The 20,140-nt window shown below is 38.2% G+C and overlaps 2 protein-coding genes and 1 long non-coding RNA gene across 11 annotated transcripts in view; 2 read left to right on the top strand and 1 right to left on the bottom strand.

Annotated features, from left to right (window-relative positions):
• The window catches only part of sbf2 (SET binding factor 2), an 89,066-nt gene extending 75,485 nt beyond the window's left edge, over positions 1–13,581 (bottom strand). For 4 of the 8 annotated variants that reach the window (XM_023953463.2, XM_023953462.2, XM_023953460.2 and 1 more), the window contains exon 1: positions 13,367–13,581. In XM_023953463.2, the coding sequence (XP_023809231.1) occupies positions 13,367–13,421 (55 nt within the window). In that variant the 5' untranslated portion in view covers positions 13,422–13,581. The remainder of the gene's footprint in view (positions 1–13,366) is intronic. The other 4 variants (XM_078944457.1, XM_078944455.1, XM_023953461.2 and 1 more) reach the window with 2 other exon arrangements.
• On the top strand, positions 7,927–9,884 carry LOC144990970 (uncharacterized). The gene is made up of 4 exons (XR_013654857.1): positions 7,927–8,053; positions 8,590–8,692; positions 8,803–8,928; positions 9,074–9,884. It is a non-coding gene; the product is annotated as an uncharacterized LOC144990970 (long non-coding RNA).
• Positions 13,582–15,639: 2,058 nt separating the features above from the next.
• On the top strand, positions 15,640–18,025 carry adma (adrenomedullin a). Of its 2 annotated transcripts, XM_023950342.2 has the most exons (4): positions 15,640–15,765; positions 16,309–16,411; positions 16,523–16,648; positions 16,797–18,025. In XM_023950342.2, exons 2-4 carry the CDS (start codon positions 16,317–16,319, stop codon positions 17,092–17,094), a joined length of 519 nt encoding a protein of 172 aa, XP_023806110.1. In that variant the 5' UTR covers positions 15,640–15,765; positions 16,309–16,316; the 3' UTR covers positions 17,095–18,025.
• The last annotated feature ends 2,115 nt before the right edge of the window (positions 18,026–20,140 follow it).

A 20,140-nucleotide genomic window follows, 5' to 3' on the forward strand; every position in this document is an offset into this window, starting at 1 on the left:
AAACGCACAAAAAACAAAATCAAACCACCTTTGCAATGGGTCTGCATATGTTAAAAATTTGACTTTGAATTGGCTTGTAAGGGATACTGTTTTCTTTTTTTAGTAAACAAGGATAAATCATTTAATTATGTGACTTACATGGGATGACAAGGTGTCACATGCTGTTGTGGCATTTATATGGGATTGATACATCTCTAATTTGGACCAAGCTTCTTAAAAAGAACTGGTTGATGTTGGCAGATTTTAAACACATATCTTTTTTTAACTCTGCAAATACTTTCTGCAGTATGCTTTCTTGCACACTGTCAGATTCATTTAAAAAACTCATCTAATTGTAAAAGGATACACTACAAGACTGAAAGCAAAGATGGTTGTTAGCTTTCACTCTATCAACAGAAGCTTCAGTTTAAAGTTAAAGAAAAAAAAAACACAAAAACTTGGTGAATGTCAACTAATGTGTTAAAAAATGAGTTGCAAACTGATTTTTGTATATTACCGCTTACATTCAAATGAATGTATCAGACCATGTCGAGCTCCTCTGAGGCTGTCAACAAATAAAATAAGCTAAGATCGTCTTAAATTCCACTTGAGGAAATCTTTTTTTGTCTTCCACATGTAAAGGTAAGTTTTTCTTTTCATATTTCATTCTTGTTATGGTCTGATGAAAAATATTAATAAAACCTTACCGTTAAGTGATAATTAACATCTAAAGAGCAGCTTAGTGATGACATGCAAGCCCATTTGAATTTTTTGTCCATTGCTTTTATTTCTGTTACTTGGAACTAGCAGTTTCACTGTGTTTGATCAGGTATATAAAATAAGTGTAATAAAAATATTAATTTGTGTTTAAAACCTTAGAAAACTGTGAGCAAGTGTTAAAAAATATGAAACTGCTGTTTCTTTTGGTAATATGGCTTCTTTTCCCAACTTTGACCAAACTTTTATAACTGTTTCGCTAGAGTTTCTTAAAACAGATTGACACTGTCATGTAACTCTTTTTTTTGTGAGACTTAGGGCAAATGCATGGCAGTTCCCAAATCTCTCAGTTGTTCTAGTTTGCAGTAATTTCTCTGAACTTTAAAAAAAAAAAAAAACTTTATGCAGAATTTTTATTTATTTTTTTAACTTGCAGACCATTCCCGTTTAAGGCACTATAGAGAGCTTTAAGAGGGAGAAACAAATATTGCTGACCCTATAAATGTACTATTCCTTCATTAGAGCAGAAATAAATGTTGCACAGAAGCAATAAAACACTTTCAATACCTTTGGGGTGATTTCACTTTTGGCCTGCGTTTCACTTTAATTTCAGTCTACAGGTTTATGTTCTAAATTGATTTCTTTTCTCAAATGTGATTCAATTCAGTATCATTTCATTTTTCAAATTTCCATTCAAAATCTTTTTTGTTAGGATATGAAACAGATTTTTCCTTTTAATTGATTTCAACTAAAAAAATCTTTAATAAAAATTCGAGACACACTTTTTGTGGTACATTCCATCTTTGGTCCTTTGAAGACTCGGTTTGAATGGGCAAGGAAACTTAATAATTTTTACTCTTTTATTAAGTTTGATTTGCTTTTACACATAGAGCTCTGAGGAGGAAGCCAAACCTCTAAGAACTGATCATAAGGAGGCAGTAGAGCCCAAAACAAGGTCTGAACAAAAACCTTTGAAAAAGCAAGAAAAAAAACACCAGCTAGTCCCAACATTCCCAATTTTTCATTCATACACCTGCAAATGTACCAACAACGAAATCTATGAAAAAGTCATTTTCCAGCTTTTTGGGGAGATTTTTGTTTCTCCAGATACACACTTTCTTTAGCTATTCATAGTGTGTGTGTGTAAATTTACTCTCTTTGGTTAACATGAGTCTTTGGTTTTCAATACTGAAGCAAATTGCACCACAATTTGCAAGTGAGCCACACTCTCAAGCAGATCAGAGTTCACATGCTTGGTTCAAACCATAACTTAGAGGAGCTTTCGCACTTGACCAAAAAAAAATGACTTAGAGGAAATAAACTAGAACCAAACAGTTACCCCTCCTCATTATAGGCTGTTGTTGCGTGGTTAGAGATAGAGAGAAAGGGTAGGGATCTTTTCTTAGGCTTTTTCCACCAAAACAAACAAAATTTAGACAAGTGGTAAAAACTTAGTAGATGAATAGATTTAAGCAGTAACAAAAATACAGATATTAAAGTCACAGCGGCTCACATTAATGGAAAAAGCACCATGTCTGTTTGGGAGAAAAGCAAATGTTTCCACCTCCTTAATTATTACGTCATGTGACATTCACCCTCAAAATGCTAAGACAAAAACGTTTCCTGCCGTGAACTTTAGCATGATTTGCATAACCACAAACAGTTATGGTCTAACTAAATAACACCAATTGTGACTAGCTTAAACAGAACATGTGTAACCACAAACCATTATTTCATGTCAGCTGGCAAATCTTCAGTTGTAAAACTGGTACTAGTTGGACACTGAATATTTTTGTTGTACAACATTGCAATCAAAACACAACTGAAATCTGCCCTACCACAATTGTAAACAATTTTTTTTCACAGATACAGATAACACAAGGTCTGTCAACAGAATGTGATTCAGATCCATTTCAATCTAGAAACCGTCAACTTAAATGAAGACAGTACGTATGATGAAAGGTCAGAATTACACGTTTGTGTTGTACTTAGCAAAAAGCCGTATGTTTGCTACAGATTTAGCTTTTCCAAAATCAAATATAAAACTGTAGCAACAGAATTTATCTCACTTTTAATTTGAGTCAGGCTTACAGAAAAAAGCTGTTCACAATACTATTTACTGGTATTAATATTTATAACTATGATCTAACTCTGCCACTATTTCAGTTTTTAAAGTGGTCAAGAAGGATTCTGATTTTACTTTATTTATATATAGAATACATTTTTTTCAGACTACAATTCAAAAATATTTCCAACCCACTAATCTAATTTTCTAAAAAAAAAAGTCATTGTTTTTCATGGACCTTACCAGGATTTTGCACACATTCTTGTAAAAGCACATTGAAAATTTGGGAAAAAATAAATACTTTGAATATTTTTTCCCCTTAAACAGAATCTGAGATAAACTGTCATACAAACAGGGCAAATTTGAAGTGCTCAGTCCTTGACCTGATTTTTGTTTAGATTGCACTCCCAACTAACTGACATAAATGTTTAGTCAGTATTATGATGCAAGGTAAACTCAACACTCAACTTAATAGTCTCTAACACAAATGAATTTTTTATTTACGACTAAATTTAAGCTTTACAGTAACCTAAAATTAATAAATATTACTCTAACTAAGCAACTTAGTAAAATGTTAAAGTCTGAGTGGCTTACTCCACACCATAAAACAGAAAATAAAAAGCAGTCTTTGAGAGGTTCCTAACAGTTGCTTCATAAAAATGTTGAAGGACAAAAGTTTGCATTAGCTTAACTAACCATCCCTCATGGAGTATCTATTCATTCATATGTGAATGAAATAATCCACACATTTGAAGTCTACAGACTTGCATTGCAATGTACACATCTTATGACGGACGGGACAATGATGCAAATGAAAAAAAATCTGCACAAGAAAATGTTTTGCTGTTTTGAAAGAACTTGCATAAGTGGTTCCAAACCTGGAGACTTAGAGAAGAAAAGTCAGACATTACTACCCATTGAGAAGCGACAATGAAAGAGATTCCAAAAAAAACTTTGATTCCATCCAAAGTGATGATATCAATCAAAGAAACTGCGTGAGAAAACCAGCTGGAAAGCCTGATGTTTTTTTTTAACAAATTGAAATGTATTAGGACTAGCTTGTCAGACTATTTACAATTTTTACCAACAAGGAGACCATACTTTATTTCAAAGTACATTTTTTTATTCTTTTTCTTGTGATCAGGAAATACCTATTTAATATTTTATTTATTTATTTACTAGACAAACGAGCAAAGTAGCATTCTAAAATAAACTAAAGGTTACATGCAAAGTGCATTAATCATTTATTTTTATTTTTTATTTATTCATTTATTTTTGCTGTAGACACATATCCTGAACTTATTGTCTTTAACAAGGGGCAAAAACCAGTCATAGGAGTTAATTTTTTTTTTTTTTTATATTTAATAAATAAAATTAAACAATGTATTAAACAATCAAGAAATGTAGATGTAGTCATCTCTGTACATTAGCGAATGACACCAATGTCTTTATTTTGGCAATAAGACATATAACATAAATTAGAGTGTCTGGTCTCTATTTGCATCATCATAAATGCTGCAAAGTAATGGGAAATAAGGGATTTTTTTCCCTTTTTTAGGGTACGGTACACATAATGCAAAAAAGGTTCCAATCAATTGCAGATGTCTGATTTATTTATAGTATTCCCTGACATACAGGCAAAGGGCTTGCTATCACAAATGGCATGAACAGTTTCTTCCAACTGTCACTGCAAAGAGCATATTGCATGCTTAGCATTATTTCCAACTGTTCCATCTCACTGCAATTTAGCTCTAAGAACTGGAATATTATTCCAGTAAGATGTTTTTTAACTATCATTACATGCTTTTCTAGAAATCAACTCTGTAACTTTGTTTACTGCAGAGTGGAAAAGAAGAGTTACCTATTTGCCTCTTTTCAAGGTTGTCTTAATATAATTCATTTCGGCCTTCTATTGATTAAAGACTATCTTTACTGTACAAATTATAAATGTATCAGTTGGTTTTGGCATGCGTATTGATGAAAACAATTACGTAGATTACAAGAACTTTGAACTAAAGCAGGGCCTAGGAGATAGACACTGTGCAATCTTGTTTGAAATTAGGTTTTCAAATCTGGTTGAACCACTTAAAGCATGGAAAATTTACTTTTATTGCACACTTTTACATAAAAAACTCGATGTCGTTCATTACAATAGAAATATATCAAAAGACGTCACACCCCACAATGCCTTGCGACCACAGTTTAGGGACCTAGATTTTTTCAAACAGTGTAGGGGGCATGGATGGTCATTTTGTTGAATTGAATTGATCTCACATCAAAGTTCAAATCTCGATAAGTTTAAATCATTAGTTATGTGACAAAGGTTTTTTTAAACATTACACAATTGAATGAATGTTTTATCAAATTGTGTGAGGCTGAACTCGATTACATCATGAACTTTTCAAATAAAATCAAATAGATTTAGAATTGAACAAAACTTTCTCCAGACCCAAGTGAAATAGTCCAACACGTAGCAAATGATCAAGCACAGACAGACACAAGGAAGCATCTGTTGACACCAATTTGCGGAAAAACATCCTTCCCATTGATGAATCCTGATGAAACAGACTGGGTTCTCTCCAAGGTTGGAGTACAAGCATGTACTATGTGTATTGTAATATCTTCCTGTTCCGGTGACCTAACACGCACAGGCAATGAAAGTGAACCCAGCACTGAAAGGGTTGCGTCTTGAGTAGACAGAAGAACCACAGCGATCAGTGAAGCTGCAGTGAAATGCGCCCACTCTGTACTCCGATGGGCACACTCCGCCCTGACATGGAGCAAATTTCCAGCCCCAGGAAAGAAATTGGGGTTTCAAAACAGTTTTGAAAATTCACAGAAAATCCCAAAGACTGAATGTGAGACAGAACAAGTGCCAGATGTGCCGCTGCCTTCTCACTGGAGCTTGCCATCGAAGCCCAATCGTCCAGATAAGTCAAAATGTGAACCCCTATTTCTCTGAGAGGAGAGAGTGCCACCTCAACACACTTTGTGAAGGAGCATGGTGCAAGTGATAGACCGAAGGGCAGTACTAGGTATTCATAGGCTGTATCCTTGAATGCAATCCTCAGAAATTGTCTGTGGTCACTAAAAGTAAGCATCTGTGAGATCTAACCCGAACTCCGGGGGTGATTACATTCAGAAGCTGTTTCAAAGTCAGCATTCTTACCCTCAGGTCCGGGATTTGTACCTTGTGCTAGGAGATTGTGTAAGGGGAACAACATTTGGGGCAGGACTCTAAAACAACTGAATAATGATGCTTCTTAGCAACAACATGAGAGAGGTCAACATTGTCTCCCAACTGACATCTTTGATCCATCCCAGCGAGGAAGAATGTGGTTTCTTGCTTCAAAGCAACTGGTCTCTCCAGAGATTCGCAGGAGGTCCTTTACTCCAGACTGACTGCCAGGTTTTTTTGGTGCATTGCTGGAGGGTTGACTGCCTGAAAGCTTTGACTTTGAGGTAAAGCTCAAGTCTTAGGCGGTGGCAGTTGTGCTGATTTCTTCTGCAAAATTCAGGTTCTTCTTCCAAATAAACCTTCTGCAGATACAGGTTCATCCAAATAAGCCACCCTGTCCTTCTCTGGGATGTAAGAAAAAGTGAGCCACAAGTGTTACTGAGCCACGAAAGTGAAAGCCATCCTTCTTCAAAGAGAGAGCGCTGCACAGTGGGATATTAAGAGGATATGATCTGTGGCAAATCTAACCTCGTTAAGCAGGAGGTCCAGTGGGCAGATAGCTGTGCACCAAGCTCTGCCAGGCACATAGCCTGTTAGGTGTAGAGCATAGTCATGGAGCTCATAGCCTGGCTGTGCCGGCTTGCGCTCTAGCTGACCAGCAGAAAATCTGCAATGCATTGATGGCAGCGTGGTGGGGCCAGTCACACCATGTTTGTGGGACAGCGCGAGATAAGTTACCAAAGACTGCTTCATAGGTAGAGGATGGACCAGGCTTGCTTTCTCAGCCCCTTCCAACAACGTCCAGATACTGACCTTAGCCGTGTGCCGTTGCGCACATGGACAGAGGTCTGCTCTATGATGACATTGAATCTGAGGCAAGCAGTTCTTCACAGCTGTTGGTTGAGGTAGGGGGAAAATACACAAACTGAGAAAAAACAGTCTTTAGTAGGAGGAAGCGAGGGCCACTCCACACCGAACTTTCCTGCCACACGGCAGAACAAGGACAGGAAAGACAAACCATATCGAGTAGCCAGCGCAGCAGCGCCTTTTTCCTCATAGTTGTCGTAGTCTGCTTACACTCTGCCCGTGGTGTACTTGCTGCACCTGCTCTCCAGCTAGCTCATTAACTTTATGTGGTCCCCCCAGCTAGCAACGAGGGCTTCGACCGAGAGCTTGTCATCGTCTAATTTGGACATAACCTGGTCCTTTGACTCTGACGGCAAGGGGTCCACAAACGTTTTGATCAGCCCCTTCTTTATTAACTTTACGTCTTTCTAAAGTCGAGCACCACAAAAGGTGACACGACTCACAGTTGTGGGGCTCCGTCAACGTTTTCTGAGCATAAGCAACGTCAAGGCAGACAGGACGGGCTTCGTGCTGGTCGTTTTCATGCAAAGAGAAGCCGTACTCCTTAAAGGACAGGAGTGAACAGAATACTTCTGATTCGCTTTCTTGCCCATCACTCAAACTCAGCGCACTGCAGGCAGACAAAGTGGCCAAAAAGGTTATCAACACTAACAGGAACAGTTAAGCTAACTCTGAGTTGGATGAGGACAGATCAGCAGTGCTAGCTAGCAGCAGTGTAGCTAGTTCTGAATCAGAGAGGTGTTGTTAGCAAGAAGAGCGTATGTATTGAGTGAATACGGCACTGACAGGACTTTATAAGCAGGGGACGAACTGCCCGCCAGTCAAATAGAGGTGTCTTCAGCCATACAAGCAAGGGCGTGATATCGTATTATATGTGTTGTTCAAAGTGAATAGACTGAAAGGAAAAAAGGGTACAAATGCAGCCTTACTTTTATTTGGCAAGCTGTGAAAAACTTTATTTTTTTTCTTTCAAAGATTTCTAAAACATGCACATAAATAATTGTTCACGTCTCTAGCAGTGTGTTGTTGCTGGTACACGAACAACAACGGGGTGGAGGAAAAAGGATGAGAGCCCTCCCACCAGCTCCAGCTATATAAAGGCTTGGTGTCCGGTTTGAATACGTTTTTAGAAGAGTGACACAGCTGCCACCAAAAAAAACGGGGAGTAACTTCAAGAAACCTGTGGAATATTCCTTTAAACCCAACTCTAAAGAGAAGATTCTTTCGATTCCGTCAGCGCATATCAGGTTTGTGCTCTTTCACATTTTGATTTGCTGAGTTTTCAACTGATGGTTTTATCTTTACATTTTGGGGGGTCAAGGTCCATGTGTAGTGGATAGAAAAGGTTATCTTTCTGCTTTTATAAACAGCCCAGCTCTGAGCTCTTAGTGCCTGTGAGAGAATCGACCATAAAGTGTCTGCAACATCAGGTGTTCATTGAACAGCAGCTTTTCCACAACTTGGTTTTTGCTTGGACCCTTCATTGGTAGAACATGTCCTTCACACTGGCCGGGGGCCCAAAATGTGGTTGTAGATTTACATGGCCTAGCAAAATCTGACCTTAGATAAACTTTTTAAATAAATGAATGGTGTGTGCAAATAACTGAACGTTTGGACTCTTGTGTAAGAAAGCAAAAGCGCTGCACTATTTAGGATACTGTATACGGTCATTTTACACAGGAGAGGGTAGATGGAAATGTAGATGGCTGTCATTGCTAATATTATTTTTTATTTCATTTTGTAAAACTATCATATTAACCAGTGCTTTATTTATTTTCCACAGGAGCAAAAATGGCAAGAATCTTCCACTCTGTTCTCTTTTGCTGTCTGCTGGTAACACTAGCACACTGTATGGAACTTGACTTGAATCCTGAGTTGAAGAAAAGGTAAGTTCAATAAAATGTGATTGTTTTTTTTCAAAAAAGGAACAATCCGAAACATTATTCAATAAATAGTGCACACTTAGACTAAGCCAGTTTTCTCTCCTCTCTGACAGACTAAGCATATGGCTGGAAAGTAGAATGATACGGGATCTTGACAGCACCACAGCAGAGAAGACAGCAGAGACTCAGCACTTTGTTACACCAGAGGACATCAGGGATACCTTGCTACCACATTCCAGGTAAATCTTTAAGCATAAAATGCCTGGAAAGGTGTAGACCATCTCCAGCTAGTCATCATTTTATATCATCCTTCTTTTTTGAAAAGAAATGTTTAGTCAGTCAGTGAACAACTCTGATTAATTCGTTTTCCTTTCTCTATTCTAGTTCTGGCAGCATCGTCCAGACAAAGAGGTCTAAAATCTCCAACAGCCAGTCAAGAAGGCAGGGTTGCTCGCTAGGCACTTGCACAGTACATGACTTGGCACATCGCCTGCACGAGCTAAAGCCGAGGATTGGGAGTCAAAAAGCCATAGAATAAAAAAGACGTCTGTGCAATCTCTAGCTAGCTTCCTTATATTACTTCAGTCTAATACACTTAACAAAACAACCTAAGTATATGAGATATACAGTGTGTTTTATATATATATATATATATATATATATATATATATGCATATGCACAGCTTGATTTCGCGATATATATATATTAGGCCTGCACAATATACCGCAAATTTATCGTTATCGCAACATCAAGCTGTGCAATATGCATACCGCAAAAGAAGTCAAAAATCGCAATAAATGGTTACCTTAAATGTGCTAAAACAAACTCATGGCAGCTTGAAATATTGAACAAATGAAATAAATCCTTTTATGCATTTAACCAATCGGAAGGACCCGTTTACGTTGTTGATCAATCAGATGAGCCCTTTTATGTTCGATGTTTGCCTCCTACGTCGACAAGGGTCATTTGGAGTATAATTTTTAAACTGTTGCAGTAAAATGGAAATTATGTTTTTGGTTGTTTTGCTATTTGTTTATATACCGCAAATTATATCGTTATCACAATATTAATCACAAATATATAAAATATATAAACAATGCAATATATATATAAACCTGCTATATGTGGTTGGTTTTTCCTCATTTCTGTACTTATTAGTCAAGCGTCTTACAATAAAATATTTTTACAAAAATATTCTTTTGCTTTTTTATTATTGGAGATATGCATCTTAAACTTATTTTCCTAACCAAGGGACAAAGATCAGTATTGAATAATACTGAAATGTAGATGCTTTCAACTTCGTACTTGTGCCTTGCATAATTTTGCATCTTCGTGAGGACTGTTTAAATGATGTTGTTAAAGGCAAAGTAACTGCAACTAAGGTGATTTCTTTTCTTTTTTTTTTTTAGATTACACATAATGCTAGAAAGTTCCCATCAGTTGCAAAAGTCTGCTTTATTTTCTGGTATCCACATTATAAAGGGCTTACTGTCACAAATAGCATTACAGTTTCTTGCAACGGTCACTGTAAAGAGCAGATTGCATGCTTGGCATTATTTGAAACTGATCCATCTAGCTCTGAGAACTGGGTCAAGCCAGGGGAGCAAAAGCCTGGACAGAGGAGAGGCTCAGTGATGGGCGATGTACAGATTCCTGGTCAGAGTTGATATGGGGCAAATAATGAAAAAACCAGTCTTTTTAGAAAAACAACTGTGACTGTGCTGTAACTTTCAAGAATTCAGTGGAACTGTAAACAGACATGTCTTTAAAGCAGGAGTGTCAAACTCCAGGTCTCAATGCTACCCTGTCATGCCTACTGGTGGAAAACACCTAATCCATGCAATTTCATTAACTTCACAAGATACAGTAAAAGTAAATATTATTCCGGTGAGTTTTTTTTACAGTGTATTCAGGCTGGACAAATTTGGTCAGCTTTAAGTGAAAAAGAGTTTGTTTCCCCCTATAATCCGGGACAAATTTTCAGTCTAAATACACGCAAGTGAACCCTAGTCCGGGACCAGGAAATGCTCTCGGACCCATCTTTGGAGGTGGTCTCGGTTTGTTTCCAATCAGACTGAGCTATGGTTCGCTCTGAGAGTCCTCAGTCTGAATACAATCTGTTCTCTGAGTGGAACAACTGAAGCAAAACGGCCACCGACATAGAATAGGAATGACACAACAGATGAGCCGCGGACAGATGTAAAGCAATGGTTGTCGTGTTATTAAACAGAAAAAAGGGTTCAACTGTTTAGAATTTTTATTTTAACACAGCTGAAAACGCTTCTTCCATGCTATTCTTTTCTGCGGCGCCGCTGTGACGTCACCCTAAAAGTTTCTTTTAAAAACAATGCTATAACACCACAACGATGAGAAACAGCAACTAAATGAATTGTGGTCGGATGAATGCCAGCTCATTAAAACAACTTTTAACGTGACACACATTGCTTCTCACACTGTTTTCCCGACAATCTATATGTCATTAACACTTATCAGCGTACCTTCATACCTGACGTCTCTTTATCACTGCAGTTGCTAGCATCCTCTAAGTTAAAGCAGAGATGGCACGTCTCCTTGCCAGTAACCGCCTTGCAGCATTGCCTTTGCCGTAACAATGTAAAAAGTAAAAATTGTTGTTCCCGACGTTCAAAACTGATAAACAAAATATAAAGTTTTAATAAGTTAATTGTCCTGATAAGAATTATAAAGCGCAGCAGGTCCATCTTTCTCTTGTTGTTTTGACCCGCCCTCGCAGTCCCTGGCTTGAAACTGAAGAGATCTTTAGTCATGTGGTTTTGTTTACAAGCTTTGGTCTGTTACAGAAAGTCCACTTGATGCCAGTCTGAATACAGACCAAAGACAAAGTTCGGGACTCGATCCTGAACAAATTAAGCAGACTTAATCCTGACTAAGTCTGAATACACCCTTGCTCTTCATTAGATGCTTCCCTATAAATCAACTGTTACTTTGATTACTACAGATAAGAAAAGAATGGCCTTTTTGCCTCCTTTCAGTCTTATGTAAATATAATTCAATTCGCCCTTCTATTGATTGAAGACTGTCTTTTCTGTACAAAATATTCATTTATCAGTTGTTGTTAAATGCACAATAGTGAAATGAATTGCGTAGAACACAGAAGCATTCAACCTAGCGGCTGGATGGCTCAGTTGGCTGAGTGTAAGAGTGGCGCATGGAAATCCAGGGTTTGTTTCCTAGGAGCACGATGAGCTTCATTCAGTGTTGGTCCATGGGCTAGACCCTTCGCGCTACTGCCTAACTATGTAGCCACAAGGGGGCCCAAGCATGGGTCTCTCTGTGCCAGCCCGGATAAAATTCAGGGTTGTATCAGGAAGGGCATTCAGCGTTGAAAATCTTTGCCAAACCACCTGTGGAAATCAGTGAAAGCTGATTGGCTGTGGTGACCCCTGAAGGGATATGCAGGAGCTTCCAGCCAAATTACAGCAAAGTGAATAGGAAAGACAACCTAACGCCACTCTGGAGTTGGGTTTTAAAAACTGACTAAACTTTGTAAACGATGAAAAACCTTTAATGTCTTTCCATTAAACAACTCAATTCCATACATTGCAAGAAAGAAAAAAAAGGGGGGGGGGATTCCATCCCATAATGCCTTGCAGCCACAGTTTAGGGTCCTGAGTTATTTAAAACTTGGGCGTTTTGGTCATTAGTGCAGAATTAAAAAAAAATCATAATTTCATAAATCAAAGTTAAAACCTTGATCAGTTTAAATCTAATTATGTGACAAGTTTTAGAAACAATACACAATTGAATGGAAGTTTGACAACTGAATATTTAATAAAATTATGTTGAGGCTAAATTTAAATCATACTTTGAACATTTGATGTTAAAATCCAACTGATTCAATCGATGAAAATTGAGGATTATCTGAGTAGATACTACATTAAAGATTTCGATGTTTCTGCAGATCCTTGTGTTCAGAAGTGTCTGGAATTTAAAGTTAACAACACACCTTACATGATTCCTGAGTTAAGTCTTAGAAAGAAAGAAAAGAAGAAGTGGAAGTGGGGGAGACTGGGATTTTTCCAACAAAATAAAACCCAATGGGAATTTAAAAAAATAAAAGTGGGAGTGAGTTAAAGTGGGTTAAAAATAGGATTTAGAACAGAACACACTCAATGCTCAACAAAAACAAAACAGAGATGCTACTAGACTAGTGATCAAAAATCGTAAGGAGCTAGTTTGAGTTACAGAGGATGAAGTTGAAATGGGTGGGGTTTGCTCTGGAACTGTGTAGATAAATCCCAGCACTGCACACTAAAGGGTCACATTAATGTTGCTGGTCCCACATGACTGACTGAGTGGCAGTGCGACAAACACACAGACAGGATGTACTAGGATTTCGGAATTCAACCAAACTTTCTCCAGACCCAAAATGTTCCAACACGTAACAAACGAACAGACACCGACAAACACAACAACACATTGTCTCATTGCGTCGTAAGATGTATTTTTTACCCGTTTAATAATGATTATTTTACAGGCTAATCAGAACTGTGTGTTTTCACCTTTTTTTTTTGGCTAGCCGTGTGGCTAACAGCAAGCTAGGCGCAAAGCTACGTAGCAACAACATCATCACACACCGACTGACGGCCTGGACACACAAACCACCGCTTCGTGACTCGGTCCGCCTTCAGACTTACCGGCTTTCTCCTGATCGTATCCCACCACAACAAAGTAGTCAGCCAATCTAGCCATGTCTTTTGCTTTTCGCCTAATATACCAACACAATTCAGCATTTTTCCTCCTTCCAAAGCACAGCCATGTTTGACAGGAGGAGCGTCACTGCGCTTGCGTGCAAAATCGGGACCCATGCATGGGCGTGGGCCCTCCGGTTTACAAATACAGCTCTGTGCCTGTGCGCAGCCTCTGTTCAAGCCTTGAAAGGGCACTATTTTGGGGGTGTGGGGGTGAAGAAACCCAGCTTTGACATTTTGATGTGGATTTTCAAGCAGAACAATGTTTACATCTGGGCAATGACCACATTAAAGTTGCTCATACTATTGTGTTGTCAAGCCTGTCCCCAGCTTGACAGGATAGTCATATGGAATCACTGTGTGACTAGATGTATTGGTGTAATTCAGCTTCAAATAAACCGCATTCATCACCCAGTTTCACCAAACATTAAACTTTGTGGCAATTTCCCTAAATATATATTTGTTTTGAAGTGTCATTTATGCCATGTTACGGAGAGTTCAAACCCCTGTGGTTAGTGCAAAAATATTACATGTTATTTAAAAAACAGGAAAAGCCATCACAGAACAAAACACGTGGAGCTTGGCTAAAGCACAAACCATCACTTTTAACAATAGCTGGAACACAGCAAGCCATTTCCTCTGTATTTTTCTCTCAGATTCTGTGTGTTTTCAGTGTATGTCTAATTTCCTTTTTATTTCTTTGGTTTGAAAGCAAAAGAAAAAAACACACACACGGATAAAGTGAAGGCGATGAAAAAGGACAAAATATTTGTTTGTGTTAAAGGATTGAAGGATGCAGGCAATTACCATTACGAATGAGTCAGCCTTTTTTTTCATTGACTCATAGAATAATTCGTGCTCGTGGGCAAAAAAAATGTCCAGGAACTCTAGTCACCTTCTGAGATCACTTAAACAGAACATTAATACTTGCTATGTAAGGGACCAGAAAGCAGTACAGGAATTTTATTGTCATGATTGCACCATCTTTTTGAGTAAATTCCAGCGGGGCAGATTACTTGTCTGCTGGACCAAATTATCATTACAAAGCTCTTACCAAACATTTTCAAGTTTACAGAACATGTGTTTGCCATTTATCTATTTTCTGACTTTGAAATATGACAACACCACTGGAATATGGGCCAGATGAGATAAAAATAAACTTGGGGAACAGTTTATGATCGTAAAGATATTAGGGAATTATTAATTGGATCCTGATATGTCGGTGGAATTTTGGGTATTAGGTAGTAAGACTAACATGATCCTGTCTTTCAGGTTAAAAAAACAAAACAAAAGTGAAAGTGTAAAATGATAGTTCATTGAAATTTTGCTACAAAAAAATCTTTCTGGTTTTTACAACATTTCATAATACAACTGAGGTATTGTAAGGGTTGGAAATCTTTCTGGATCCTGTTTCTGTTTTCATTTTAATTGATCTTAGAGATTCTTGTTTAAAGCATTTGAAAGCATTCTGTGATTTAAGTTTTTCATCACCGGGGAATTCCAATGAATTTTTATTTATGTAAATCAGAAAGTGAGATTCATTAGACTCAGCATTAATCAAAAAACATTGTCTTGTTGTTCAGGCACTTCTTCTGTATGAGCTTGTAATTGGGAAATTCCATGTACCTTTTTTTGAGCTATTTAACACACATATAAACATCAGTCAAAAGCCAATATTTACTTCAAAAAATCAAAAACATTGCACAGTGTTTTTCATATGCCAATCAATTACTCACCTATTTTCTTCTAATCATCAATGACAGGATCTGAAAAGCTGAGATTTAGCATGAAGCACTCAAGTCTAAAAATTCTGGGAGTGCCCTGAAAGCAAACTAGAGCAACATTCCTTTTCCTATCTTTTCAACAAATAGCTAGACAAACTGAAAAGAGCAAAAACAAGAAGCATACTTGAGTGGTCAGAAGAAATAAATACCCGAAGATGAATGTTGAAAGTGCATTTTGAAACATTCAGTGATCATACATGCTGACTAATAAACTCATGAAAACAGGATACAATGGCAGTATCCCTTTTATTTGGTAAGCTGTGAAAAATGTTATTTTTTTGTCTTTCAAAGATTTCCAAAACATGCACATAAATAATTGTTCACGTCTCTAGCAGTGTGTTGTTGCTGGTACACGAACAACAACGGGGTGGAGGAAAAAGGATGAGAGCCCTCCCACCAGCTCCAGCTATATAAAAGCTTGGTGTCCGGTTTGAAGGAGTTATTAGAAGAGTGACACAGCAGCCACAAAGAAACACGGGGTAACTTCAAGAAACCTGTGGAATATTCCTTTAAAGCCAACTCTAAAGAGAAGATTTTTCTGATCCTGTCAACGCATATCAGGTTTGTGTTCTTTAATATTTTATATTTTGATTTGCTGAGTTTTCAACTGATGGTTTTATCTTTGCGTTGTGGGGGGTCAAGGCACATGTGTAGTGGATAGAAAAGGTTATCTTTCTGCTTTTATAAACAGCCCAGCTCTGAGCTCTTAGTGCCTGTGAGAGAATCGACCATAAAGTGTCTGCAAAATCAGGTGTTCATTGAACAGCAGCTTTTCCACAACTTGGTTTTTGCTTGGACCCTTCATTGGTAGAACATGTCCTTCACACTGGCCGGGGGCCCAAAATGTGGTTGTAGATTTACATGGCCTAGCAAAATCTGACCTTAGATTAACTTTTTAAATAAATGAATGGTGTGTGCAAATAACTGAACGTTTGGACTCTTGTGTAAGAAAGCAAAAGCGCTGCACTCATTAGGATACTGTATACGGTCAATTTACACAGGAGAGGGTAGATGGAAATGTAGATGGCTGTCATTGCTAATATTAATTTTTATTTCATTTTGTAAAACTATCATATTAACCAGTGCTTTATTTATTTTCCACAGGAGCAAAAATGGCAAGAATCTTCCACTCTGTTCTCTTTTGCTGTCTGCTGGCAACACTAGCACACTGTATGGAACTTGACGTGAATCCTGAGTTGAAGAAAAGGTAAGTTCAATAAAATGTGATTGTTTCTCTTCCAAAAAAGGAACAATCTGAAACATTATTCAATAAATAGTGCACACTTAGACTAAGCCAGTTTTCTCTCCTCTCTGACAGACTAAGCATATGGCTGGAAAGTAGAATGATACGGGATCTTGACAGCACCACAGCAGAGAAGACAGCAGAGACTCAGCACTTTGTTACACCAGAGGACATCAGGGATACCTTGCTACCACATTCCAGGTAAATCTTTAAGCATAAAATGCCTGGAAAGGTGTAGACCATCTCCAGCTGGTCATCATCATTTTATATCATCCTTCTTTTTTGAAAAGAAGTGTTTGGTCAGTCATTGAACAACTCTGATTAATTTGTTTTCCTTTCTCTATTCTAGTTCTGGCAGCATCGTCCGGACAAAGAGGTCTAAAATCTCCAACAGCCAGTCAAGAAGGCAGGGTTGCTCGCTGGGCACTTGCACAGTACATGACTTGGCACATCGCCTGCACGAGCTAAATCTGAGGATTGGGAGTGCCCCCGCCGACAAGATCAGCCCAAAGGGATATGGCCGGAGGCGACGGTCCCTTCCAGAGCGCAGATTGACACTGAGGCAGGAGAGGGGCAGGCTGAGGCCCGTGTGGAGCACAAATGACTCACAAGTTCACAAGCTTGAGGCTCTCTTCAGACGGACATGAGTGGGACTTTGAAGAAAAGGAGCGAGGGAGTAGCTCTGCAGAGCTAGTGTCCTCCGTTCTGAAATTCTCAAAATGCCTCATACTCTTGCCAAGTATCCTCCAGCACATTTGCCTCGGTCATGAGTACTGAGTCAGAGCAAACCCGGCTGAGTTTCTCCACTGGGTAAACCATGTTGCTTGGTGATGCAGTGCCAGCAAACCTGCAGCCGGCTAAGAGACATGGACGTATAGTGTGGAGCAGAGCAGGTGCTGTTACCTGCGTGGGAGAGGAGAAGCAAGACCACAAATATCTGGCAAAGTGAACTCATCCTCTTATTTTAAGAGAAACTCTCTTTTAGCCATTTGGCACTCTCCTCAAAACCAGGACTTTGATAAACACTACCTTGTATGGACTTACTCCAAAGCACGTATCATCTGTTTTTAAGTGATTGTCTGCACTTTTGTTTTTATACTTCAAGAAAAATGAATCATCAGGAAAAGCCTTCATCACAATGCCAAACCCAAAGAAAGGCTTCAGAGCTCAGCTGCTCTCATTCTATATCAAGTTTTGGACACTGTATGAGGGAAAATTACTTAAATTCTGTGAGATATGTACCAGTCCACAATGGATTGAAATATACTTGAATGTGTCATTTGTCTGTACAAAAACATGTGCAATTTAATGTTTTTTATTACTGGTATTTGTATATAAGAATCTTTTTATTTAAATATTATACAGAAGTTGCATTAAAGTACTTATTCAGATAAAGCTATTTTTGTACAGAAAGAAAAAATATGGGCATTGTAGCTATTTGTCATTATTCCTTTGGAAACTGTGGTATTTGGATGTATGTTTTATAGTTGAAATATTTTATATTTGTAGATGTGTTTTATTTTATTATTGTGAAAGGAATAACATTGCCATTCAATAAACATTTGCATACAAAAAAAACCTTGTACTGACATTTGTTCCCACAAAAGCGGCATTCTATTGTCAGGGCGGGGGGGAACAGAGCACCTGGTCCATATTAAGTAAAAGACAGGTTCTCATCAGAGCCTCCTTTTTTCATGGCATTTGCCAATGACACCCCCCCCCCCAACCCCCACCTTTTACCTCTACCAAAAAAATAGGGCAGACAGAGAGCCAGTCACATTCCTGGTGGGGTCACGAAGCAGAAGCAATCCTAGAGCCGTCAGACTCAAAGGTTGGAAACAAATAATACTATCACTGGAGGGGGGCATGGATGGGTTCTGGTTCAGAGGTACTGCAAGAGCAAAACAAAAAGACATTTATTTATCTTTTTATAGTCTGTAAAGCACGTATGTGATGCAAAAGTAAGTTCTTAATGAAGCAACAAATTGCTGTAAAATGAAAAAAGGAAGCAAAGGACTGATCAATCTATGCAGCATTTTAATTAAACTGATTGCTTAATGCAGCAGTATCTTCTATCTGCTTGATTGCCAATCAATCAAGTAGATCTTTTATTCAGAAACAGGGCATAACTTGTTCTTTACTTTCTTGATAACAAATGACAAATTACTTAGGATTACTCATATTTTATCACATTTTCTGCTGTGTCTTTCACAGAGGGGTTCATTACTAATACATACTTTATCACAGGCCCCTTTCACTGCAAACTGGAAAAAAATATTTTAATGGAAAACACACTTTACCTTGTCATTTTTGCTTTTGCCTAATAGTTATTTAACTCTGCATTGCTGCTACAATGAAATTTTGTAGACCTAAAGTGTACCTCTTTTTAACTATTTCAATAAGGCTAAGTACGAAATGATATTATACTTTACAATATAAACTGTGACAGATGAAGACAGGATTTGACCTTGTCTTGTCACCAGGTACTCACCGGAATAAAAAAAAAAACAAAGCAAATGTGCCATCTAGTGGCTGTAAAATAAAATGCTTTTTTTTAATTCTTTTCTTTTCCTTTTTTTTCAATAAGTTTCAATCAAGTTCTCCAACCAAAAGGTTCCAGGTTACATGGAGTAAAATAATAAATGGACTGTGGTCGTTTTATTAACTTTGTAGAAAATGTAGATTTTATGATTGAAGTTAAAGCTATTTCTCTGGAAAAGCAGTTGGTCCTGACAACATACCTGTGGAGGGGTGGAAGTGTTTAGCAAAAGTGGCTGTAGAAATTCTGACTGGGCCGTTTAACAAGATCTTGGAGAGCAAGAGGATGCCTGAGGAAATGTAGCAATAATTTCCTGGTGCTAATTTTTAAGAACATGCAGAGTTGTAGAAACTATCAAGGAATAAAGCAGATGAGTCACACTATTAAGCTATGGGCAAGAGTATTGGAAACTGAACTGAGGGCAGAAATGAGCATTTGTGAGCAACATTATGACGCCATGCCAAGGATAAGTACCACAGATGAAATATTTGCTTCCATAATGCCTCTTTTGGACAAGAAGGTCAGAAGGAGCCGCATTGTGTTTTTGTAAATCTTGAGAAAGTCCACGACGGGATACAGTGAGAGGAACTGTGGTTTTGTGGTGGAGAGGTGGAGGTATGCTCTGGAAAGGAGAGGAATGAAGTTCGCAGCAAGTCAGTGTGCTATGTGTAAATGAGAGGACTTCAAGTGGAACTATGAGGTCACCAGGATCAGAAGTGAAGAAGGTCAAGGACTTTAAGTTCTTCGAGTCAACAGTCCGGAGCAATGGAGAGTGTGGAAAAGAGAGGAAGAGGCGTGTCCAAGCAGGTTGGAGGAAGATTTCAGGTCTCATGTGTGACAAAAGAGTGTCAGCAAGAGTGAAAGAAATGGTGTAGAGGACTACAGTAAGAGCAGCCATATTGTTAGTTTAGAGACAGTGCCTCTGAGAAAGAGATGAGAGGCAGAGCTGAAGGATAGCAGAGCTGACGATGTTGAGGTTCTTTTAGTGTGTGATAAGGATGGACAGGATCAGGAATGAAAACATCAGAGGAACTGCTCAAGTTAGATGTTTGGAGATAAATACAAAAAGCCAGAAAGAGACGTTTAGGTCATTCAGAGAAGGCTCAGTGATTGTTTTGATAAAAGGATGCTGAAGTTGGAGCTACCAGGAAAAA

The sequence above is a fragment of the Oryzias latipes genome, chromosome 3, assembly GCF_053564925.1.
Source record: "Oryzias latipes strain Hd-rR chromosome 3, Olatipes_Hd-rR_3.1".
Taxonomy (NCBI): Eukaryota; Metazoa; Chordata; class Actinopteri; order Beloniformes; family Adrianichthyidae; genus Oryzias; species Oryzias latipes.

Excerpts from the sequence above, each read along its gene's own strand:
- adma (XM_023950342.2), top strand. The coding sequence starts at position 16,317 with ATGGCAAGAATCTTCCACTCTGTTCTCTTTTGCTGTCTGCTGGCAACA. Across the intron at positions 16,412-16,522 it reads AATCCTGAGTTGAAGAAAAG|ACTAAGCATATGGCTGGAAA; the intron begins GTAAGTTCAATA and ends CCTCTCTGACAG. Across the intron at positions 16,649-16,796 it reads ACCTTGCTACCACATTCCAG|TTCTGGCAGCATCGTCCGGA; the intron begins GTAAATCTTTAA and ends TCTCTATTCTAG.